This window comes from Oryzias melastigma, linkage group LG8 (genome assembly GCF_002922805.2).
Source record: "Oryzias melastigma strain HK-1 linkage group LG8, ASM292280v2, whole genome shotgun sequence".
NCBI classification, from domain to species: Eukaryota; Metazoa; Chordata; class Actinopteri; order Beloniformes; family Adrianichthyidae; genus Oryzias; species Oryzias melastigma.
This window is the reverse complement of record NC_050519.1, coordinates 14,062,708-14,072,604: the sequence shown is the minus strand read 5'-3', so window position 1 is coordinate 14,072,604 and position 9,897 is coordinate 14,062,708. Positions and strand designations below refer to the sequence as shown.

General features: G+C 40.4%; 1 protein-coding gene across 4 annotated transcripts in view; it reads left to right on the top strand.

The window, feature by feature from the left end:
* cacna1ia (calcium voltage-gated channel subunit alpha1 Ia) overlaps window positions 1–8,130 on the top strand; it is a 198,932-nt gene extending 190,802 nt beyond the window's left edge. For 2 of the 4 annotated variants that reach the window (XM_036213306.1, XM_036213304.1), the window contains 4 exons: window positions 593–724; window positions 3,384–3,585; window positions 4,409–4,629; window positions 5,014–8,130. In XM_036213306.1, coding sequence (XP_036069199.1) covers window positions 593–724; window positions 3,384–3,585; window positions 4,409–4,629; window positions 5,014–5,742 — 1,284 coding nt within the window. In that variant the 3' untranslated portion in view covers window positions 5,743–8,130. Of the gene's footprint in view, window positions 1–589; window positions 725–3,383; window positions 3,586–4,408; window positions 4,630–5,013 lie in introns of all 4 variants that reach the window. The other 2 variants (XM_036213305.1, XM_024271543.2) reach the window with 1 other exon arrangement.
* The last annotated feature ends 1,767 nt before the right edge of the window (window positions 8,131–9,897 follow it).

The following is a 9,897-nucleotide window of genomic DNA, read 5'->3' as shown; positions in this document are numbered from 1 at the left end:
TACAAATCTTTCTAAAATATGTGAGTCAATGTGCAGTACTTGAAAAGGAAAGTCAAAATGAAGAGTTTAAATTTGGTTTAAAAAGTATTCCACAGGCTAAAATTTATGAAAATTTTTGAAAAAAAAAATGTCTTTAATTTTATTGATGGCAAAAAATGTATGGGGTAAAGACCAAACTCTATTATTTGTCATTATTATCACCCATTATATGAATATGAAATACTTTGTAGCATATGTATTTCATTAGATGATATATTTTAACTTCAAAGTAATACAACACATTGCAATTGTTCTTCAGTTTTTGTGAGGTAAGGGATTACTTTTAATGCCTCCCTAAATCTTTCTGTAGCTCAGTATCCTTAAGATGTTTCAGTAATTTTTATTTTTACACACAATTACTACAGTATTTTGACTACTTCGTAGTACTAATTAACTATTAATCTTTTCGTTGGATCTCTAAAGCACAAAAACATGCTATTAAGGAACTCCTCTGTATCCAAAGTCCGAGTAAATGTGAAGCCCGTCAGGGTCACCATGTCTAATCCTTGTCAATTTAAAGACTTTGATATATTGAACAAATTCTTTGCAGCAGATCAGAATGGCAGAAATTGAGCAAGCCTCCCTAAAGTCAGAGCAGCTCTCAGACAAGTCTTCATCCCCTGCTCTGCCGGACGACCTCAGCCTGGATGAACACACCTTTCACATGTTGGCACAAGAGAGCAAGGTGAGTACGTGCAGAGTGGGGTTAAAGGAGGATACAAAGAGGTGCACTCATGAATGAAAAGATCTGAAATAATCCATGTATAATCTGGAGTGTAAAATACTCGTCCACAGAATTATGTCTTGAGAAGATGAGCCTACATTCTGCTTCCGCTCCTATTTGGTATCAAAGCTAAAATCGACCAACCACAAGCTTTTTTACGCACAAAAATCAGGTAGGAAACCAGCTAAAGTGTACACCGTCACCCCCCGCTGTGTGGGAGTGTGTAGAATAATGTCATCCTAACAATATAAGCGCAGGCCGGTGGGGAGTTGGAAGGGGTGACTAATCCTGCCCTGGTTCGTTTCAAGAAAAGTGCGCCTGGTGTGAGTGCGCCCTAAGAGAGTGACAGACTTGACAAATGGAGTGTTTTCTGCTCCCTGAAGAGTGTCAAATTACCAAATCATTTTTACTGCTACTGACCCATGTGATTTACAGAGTAAAGCCATTTTTTGTAAAGATCTATTAATCCCTTTCCGTCTGCATGCGGGGTTCATATCCTTTTTCTTTGAAGAACGGACGGTCTTTATCCACCATAAACTGCTGCAGCAATAAATCTCCTCACTGTGTTTTCCCCAAGTCACATTGCAGGTGGATCTCACTTGTGCTGTCCTCTTTTAGACTTCATCAGTGATGCTTTAACATTCTCGATGTTTGACCACAAGGCAACGTTAAAGCATGACTTCAGGGTAACACCAGCAGAGCAGCACTGCGCCTCACTATCAACCATCTACATCCCTTATCAGCTGTCCTTCTTAGCAGTAATACTCCATGCACCTTGTTTACCTGATAAGCTTGTAATCACAGAGAAAACCAGTATATATTAAAGAAAGGTGAGAAAAAAAGACAAACAAGAGGAGGTGATAAGAATAACGACGTTATTAATCAAGCATTGTTTAAAAACACATCTCCGGGTTCTAGTGGAAATTATGTTGTGGGAATATTATTTTTATGCAGAGAAATTCAATTTTCTTTAAGGTGAAACTTTCAGCTTTTTGTCTTTGTTTGTACCTGAAGCTTTTATAAACCCCAAGAAAGTAGCCCGCATGCAACTACAATTTTATGGTAAAATGATGGAGGTAAAAAGTATATAGCTCCTAGAAACAAGCAAGAATATTCTTAGACCTGTCACTTATTCTTTAAGAAGCTCTTCCATCCTGGTTATCTGTGTAAAATCCAACTTTCCACACCCTTAAACAGTCAGACTGGAACCTCTCCACCATGGCCAAGACCAAAGAGCTGTCGAAGGACACCAGTGATAATATTGTAGACCTGAACTGGAATGACAATAAGTAAACAGCTTGATGAGAAGAGACAAACTGTTGAAGCAATTTTTAGAAAATGAAAGAAATGGAACAAACTCCCTAAACCTGAGCCTCCATGAAAGATCTCACCTGATGGAGTATAACCGATGACCTGAAGAGAACCACAGTAGCAACGGCTACTAGTAGTAAAACAGTACATCGTCGTGGATTCAAGTCCTGCAGTGCTACAAATGTCCCCCTATTTAAGCCAGCACTCGTCTTGGTCCATCTTAAGCTCTTCAGAGTCATGTGATCAGATGAGACCAAAATTCAACTCTTTGGTATAAATGCCACTCGCCATGTAGAGGGGGGTAATGCTGAGCTGCATCACAAGAACACCAAACCCTCTGTGAACCATGGGGTTGGAAACACTATCCTATGGGGCTGCTTCTCTGTAAAGCAGACACAACAACTGATATGTATTAAAGAAAGGATGAATGTGGGATTATTAAAGACCCTATCTATCTATTTTGATCAAAAAACCCCTTCCATCAGATGTATGTAGAAAGTATTTCCAGGTTCTAAAGTGAACTAACCAGTCACTAGAGAATCTGTGGAGGGAATTTAAAGTCAGTATTGCACAGGGACAGCCCAAAAACATCACAGCTCTTGAGAAGATCTGAATGGAGGAATGGACCAAATAGCAACCACTGTGAAAGGAAATCTGGTGAAGAGCTACAGGAAACATTTTGGTTTACAAAACAAAGTATCAAGGGGAGTTTCGCTTTGAGTATTCTCTGCACCATTAAACAAATGTTTTTTTTTTAATCATGTAATGTGTTTTTCAGATTTTTTTACATTCTGTTTCTCACTGTTGACATGTATTTTTTACATATTTTTCATTTTTTAAGAACTTTCAGACATGATGTTTGACAAACCATTATTTCCTCGCTGTATGTAACAGGATTGGTTAAGCAGTTGGATTTTATTCTCCATGGATGACATTCCATTAACCTCTATTAATTTTTATACATATATAAATAAACTCCAATTCTCTGCACCAAAAATATGTGCAAAAGCTGCAACCCACTGCTCCCTTCCATTCCAAACTATTGACGACCTTTCAAATGCAAACACACATTCATAAATAAATTGCTGCCCTCTATGTATTAATAAGCTATTTAATATTAAATGAATAAAAAATTAAGGCCAAGCTAATAATTTGTATTTTTTCATTAGCTTACTTATAGAACGTTAGACCTAATTTTTGAAGATTTGGTTTAAGTCGTATTTTGAAAGACATTTACAAATCTTATACTAATATTGTCATAGAAATCTCACGACTTCCCCTCAATGTTGGAAATTATTGTATTTTTCAGGGGAGGTGCAACAGTGACTCTCGCAGCTCAGAGGAGACCGATGGTGGAGGAGGAGGCGGTCACGACGGAGACCACCAGGCTCAGATGGAGGTGCAGGGTCAGGTGCCAGGGTCCTGCTCTGGAACAGATGCAAGGACGGCTCTGCAGAGGATGGAAATGCAAACACACCAGTCGCATATGTGCTCGCCTCCCTACAGCCCTGGTCAGTGAATCCATACATTGATTAATAGTGCAACAATGTGCATATGTTTTGTATTACAAGATTTTTCATTGTTCTGGTGTGGTTTGCTTGTCAACCTAAAGTAAAAAAAACATAAATAATATATCAGAACACATTTTTCTGAACTTACACAAAATTGTCAAAAGTATTTATTTCAGCAGAATTCAAAAGAAAAGTCAAATCATCTTTGAAAACAGTAATTTAAGGGACAACTGCAGTAGTTTAAGGAAGAAGACTCAACTTCAGATCATAGATGAAAGGGTATGTACAGAGGGAATGATTAAAAACAATTGTGTGAGACTACCACCAAAATAAATAATAAATAAATCCAACCAGAGCAGCATTCAGAGAGATCAATGAGCGATGGAGAACAGAAGAAATAACAAGAATATATGTCCAGAAAACGTTCACTGAAGCAGAAAACCACAATGACTCAAAGAAAAACAGAAAACGAGTCCAAAGGGCAGAAGCTCTTAACAAACTTGAACCGTCATGCAGGGTAAATCTATGTGAACAACACATTCATTCAACGATAACACTGCATATTCATCAGCTTTGAGAGTGCTTCAGCTTCTGACCGTTGCCCTGCAGCAGAAGAGCTCAACGGAGGAAGGCACTAGTAATTATCTCTGCTGACTGAATTGGAGGTTTGCTTGTCATTCTTCCTTAATAGCTATTAAATTGCTGTAACTACAGAAGAATACAAATAATTATGCCCCACCGTGACGACCAATCAGTCACAGGAGAGCATTGATCTATGAACCAGTGAAGGATATTAATGTAGTGTTATGTCTGTTGTCTCTAGGTGTCATCTCCGGAAAGGAAGCGAACAAGGAAGGAGAAGCCAGTAGTGTTTCTACTCCCTTCCATCTGCCTGTAGCGTTCTTCCACTCTGCAGGAACCGCCATCCCAGTACCCAACCGCAGTAGGAGTCTTCGTTTGTCGAGGGGTACTAGGCTGACCTCTCCATCTTCGTGGGCTTCGTTCAGCTCCCCTGTAGTCCAAAGAAAGATGCTTTGTGCACAAGTAAGACAAAGAGACACAATTAATGGATGGATTTTGTGATTTTATCTGCTCTATAGCATCACTGTTAATCCTTGTGCTATCTTATGGGGTCCAATTGACCCAAGCCTTACAAGGATGCGTTATCCATCCCTTGACAAATGTGGATGAAGGTGGACAGGATCTAATGTCTGCCATGGACACCAGTGAAAATAAAAAGTTATTGAAAAAAAAGGTTCAGCGCTGTCTTCTGGGGTCCAGATGACCCCACTCCCGCCAACATACCTAGGATAGCACAAGGGTTAAATGTAATTAAGAGTGTCAATATTATTATTCAAGCTAGTGCAATTGAAAGGAAGAATACTGTTCATTTGATTTTCCTGACTTTTTTCACTTTTTTTGCCATAGTATCCATCCCATAGTGACTCATCCCTCGCTACTGGAAGCTCTGAAGGCAGCCTTCAGACCACCCTGGAAGAAGGACTGAGCTTCAGTGTCTCCCCACCACGCAACCTGGATGTGCCCATAACAACTCCGCTGCTTCCCATGTGCCCCGTCGCACCACATGAAGACAGAACTTCCATCTTCTCTCCACTTCAATCCATGAGCCCAAAGCTGAAACCATCATCCACTGTCACCCTACTGGCCACTAAAGGTCACCAGCGGAGCCAAAGCAGCGGGAGGGGCAGCACCAGCCCAGGGTACACCCGTGATGACTCTATTGACCCCTCAGACGAGGACCTCGGCATAGGCATTGGGTCATCTATCGGGGGTTGTGGCTCGAGCCAAGCTGGTAACAGTGAACATTTGTCGGAGGCGTTAAGCAGCTTGTCGCTGACATCACTGCTGTCGCCCAGCTCCCTTGTGTATCAGGGAGGGGCCGTGAAGAAGTGCAACAGCACAGGCAGCTTGGACAAAGGGGGGATGATGTTGTCTTCCCGTAGCAGGGAGAACCGCAAGGAGATTATCGGCCTAGAGCTTATGGACCCCCAGGGCTTCTTGGCCAACCCCTGGACGGGGGTATTAGTCGACACAAGAAGAGGAGAAAGAGGAGGGGAAACTGAAGATGGAGAGCAGGGTTTGAAAGGGAAGAGCTCAAGCCAAACAACCTTGGGGCCCTGTCGAAAAAACAGATGAAACCTGACGATCAATCTTTCCTTGTCTTTCCATTCCTTGGAACTAACTCCACTGCTGCCCATCTCAGTCTCTCTGAAGCAGAAGTTTGATGACTCACGATGACCCGCGTCCCAAAGCGAACCCTTAACTCTCCTCTTCAGTCTCTTTCTATACATTTATGACATGCCTGTGCTCTGTTTATGCTATCTTGGGCTGTGGTCTTAGCTACAGCTTTGTGGAGACAAATCACCCTGCAGAGTGAAGGTCCAAGGGCTAAGAAGAGGTCCTTCTACCCTCTTGGGGTTGTAGCTGTGGATCACGTATGTGGAAGGCTCTGCTCAAACAGGAAAACCAGGAAGCTTATTCTTATCAGGGAGTCGACAGAAGTTCACTTAACAAGGAGTCCTAACGCCGGTCAACTTTAGTTTGTAAGGGGTTCAACAAGGCTGAAATGAGAGAACAGAAGCACCCGAACAGCTATCCATGCCAATCGAGAATGTTTTGATTTGTTGTGTCTCAGAGGCCGGACAGAAAGTCAGTGGGCGGAGGATCTGCAACGGCAGAATATATCAAGGTGGAAGGGAGGCTGGAAGAGGGGAAGGAAGGTTTTTTTTTTTTTTGTCCTTTGGATCAAAAAGCAGAAAGCGGATATAATGTCCATCTGTTCTGGCAGACGGAAACAATAAGTCCTACTCATTTTGGCAAAGGACCTCTGCGGAGATCAGAGTGAAACGCGAGGTGGAGGAGAGCTGCGGAATGTGTGCCCATCGCCTGTGACTGTGTACGACAGCACTGTCTCGGGTATCCAGAGCATGAATAAAATCATTCTCACCACTGCCCCATACATCAGTGTTTTGAAACAGGAGATAGGTATTGACTTTGTGCATCTGTCAACCCGGTCTTCAGCAGGAGCAGAAAATTAAAAGAAATTGATTGACAGTGGAGGTATAATTCTGCATGGAGTGAGTCGTGAAATTGGTTATTTTTCTTTCTATCTTGAGCATCTCTCGCTCATGAACGTGAGGAAATGCGTGTGAAAGAGAGGCCGGCTGAATGGAGATAAATAAACCCTTTCAGAGGGCACAGCTATGTGGGCAACTTTTTTGACTCACAAACAGTGAGACTTCAAGCACACTCGACTCTACATCCTCAAGGATTACAGATGAATGGACAAAATCACTGGTGTTACAAGGGGACCTTGACTGCATGATGGGATTGCATTTAACCAAGATTCTTTTTTTTATCTATATACAGAGGTGTATCAAGATGTCAATGTTGGGTGATAACCATGTGATTCCTATTCAAATATTTTTGTAGAAAAGAGATTAGGCACGTGCAAGTGTTGTCCTTACTTGTCTCAACCCATGCAGTGTCTTCAACCTGTTGTCTGGGACTTTTTGTCTGCCAGTGGCTTCCAGTTTTTTAACATTTTTAAAAGATGGACTATACAAAACAACAAAGCAAAAAAAGTTCACTCTGACTTTTGTGCGCCGAAGTCATCGTTCCCTGCAGCACATTTTCTCAGTGGGAACACCGGTTCCTCATGGACCTTTTTATTTTTCCAAGATGTTGGAGTCAAAGAGAAATGGGAGCAGCCATATCCACTCACGACGTGGGGACACAGCTTACACGTCCACATGTGCACAAAGAACTTTGTTTGCTTGTAGTCCCCTGGCTGAAAACCATGAGCAGCAACAAAAGCTTTATTTTAATTCTCACATCATCATACATATCGATAATGGGCACTTTAGTGTTCTTTAAGCATGGTTGTGGGATTGCAATACAGAATGCTTTTTTTAAAAAGAAAAAAAATGAAACTTTAATTTATTTTCTTGCCCAATGTGTCACACACATACAGTATGTTGTAGCAACACAAATCTTGTTTTTAATGTAAACTTATTTTGGCTTCGCCGCTTGATGACTTACGCCATCCAAGAGGGAGACGCTCATCTTTAAGCCTGATTCCTATAATTAGACTGTTGCATCCTTAGTGTTTAGATTATTTCTCAACATTGATTTCTCCGAAAAGATTGAGATGATGTGAGAAAATGTGAGGGTTTGACCTCGTTGATCATGCAAAATCACTTTTATGACAATGTTTTATTGCGGTCTTTGATATGTGTGAGTGAGGCAGCTGTGTGTGTGTGTGCGCGCATGTGTGTGTCGGTACGAGTGGGTTTTGACTTCAGTTGAAGCAGTTGTCTTTTCCTGAAGTGTCTTGTTTGTCAGTAAGGATTGCTGAGGTTTAAGATTGAAGAGGAAAAACACGAAGCAACCAAGGGCTGTTTTAGCTTCAAAGATATACCTTTCTATCTTTCTGAGACAAATCCTTGTGTCAATGAATATAGCATCAAAGGTTAAAGCCTGACAACACAGCAATAAATGTTCTAAGTGTATGCCCTAAGTAAATGATGTCGACGTGGTTTTTGTCTCCTCTGAATGCAAGAGAATCTGTTGCCTTCTGCTTTTACTTTGTCTGATCCGAGCCTCCTCTCACCCAGATGGCACATCTGCCAACTCAGTGGGCGGCCACAAAGGAAAATGGAAAATGTTTTAAAAAATGAAGATAGTAAAATAAGGTCAATGGATTTAAGCCTTTAACTCTAGATTTTTATTCTTCTGATATTCGGACGTCTTCAACCGATTACACCAGGGGTGTCCAAATCCAGGCCTCGAGGGCCAGGCTCCTCCAGAAACTGTTGTTTGCTCCGAGAAACAAGCAAGAAACGGCTGTTGATTACCTGGATCAGGAGTGTTTGGTCAATAAGGAGCTTTAATAGTAGGTTGGTTGGAAAACATGTGGAACATGTAGTTCTTGAGGCCTGGATTCGGACTCCCTGGTCAAATCCAGTGGATTCTGACGCAGAGAAAAGCAGCCTTGTGTAAAGTGTTGCATATCGCCGACTTTCTCTGGATCAGAATCAGCTGAACATTCGAGAAAACATGTCAAAGAGTTTGTGTTACTTTGGTGTCGCTGGCGACATCTCGAGTGTTGAAAGGAGCCAAACTGAAATACTTTTTTGCAAAAAAATCTTTTTTTAATTTGTGATCAGATTTAAAGAAAATATTTTTTTTATATTTGATATGTTGGATTTTTGTGTCCATACTTTACAAAAACTTGGATCTAATGCTAGCTGTGTGTTTGAGCAAAGTGTGCCTTTGATGAATACAGTAGTTGGTCTAACTCAAAAAATTTAGAAATTCTAAGTACATCATATATTTTTTTTCCATCACTAAAGTGTTTGTTTTATTCTTTTTGTTTATGAGAAGTTCAGCTGCTCCACAGTAAAAAAAAAAATGTAATTCTAGTGTCATATTAAAAAAACAATAAAAAGACTTCAAAGTTTTGTCTTTAGAAAACCATGGGGAGATTTTGAACATCTTTCCCCTCTAGCGACTCCTTCATGCGGTGAATTATCTTAATCAATTTGTCGTCCCGCACCGCATGGGGTAGAATAGAAAACATATGGTCAGGAGGTCGGGTTGATACTACACAGACGTTTGGGGATAAAGCAGTGTTTTTTCACAGATTTTTGGACAAATGTTCCTCAGCTGTTTTCAGCTACATATGGTTAGAAATAAATTGTTCTTGTGTTCTGCAGGGTTAAGGAATTTGAGTGTGTATTGGCAAGAGTCTGGAAATACAACACGTATTGCAATACACTTGTCATGATACAGTATGTATCCCAACATATCTCAGGATAGTACCAGAAATTATTTCACAAATTATGACTTAAGAATGATCTGAATATTAAGACATTTTTTGCAAAAGTAAAATAAATATAAATGTTATTTAATTGTCAGAGCATTAAGACTGCAACCGTAGCTCATAAACAAGTTACTTTTACCCATTACTTTTTGGTAATTTAGGTTATATTTAAGTGCAAAACGAAAGTAACGCAGAACTACATGTTTGGTTTAAAATAACTAATTTAATATTTTATGTTAAAACAAGTATCACCCAAAAAAAGTATTGCGATATTTCACTAATTGATATTATGTTACACTCCTGGCTGGAACTATAGACTGTTTATAAGAGCTGGACATAACAAGTGTTGAGGTTCCCCCTCCCCTCTCACATTCCAAACAGGAAGTCCTAAAAAGTCAAACTCATAGACTTCTATAGAAAAATAAATAGCTATTACTCAGTCATTATATTTGTCGGGATAACCATTC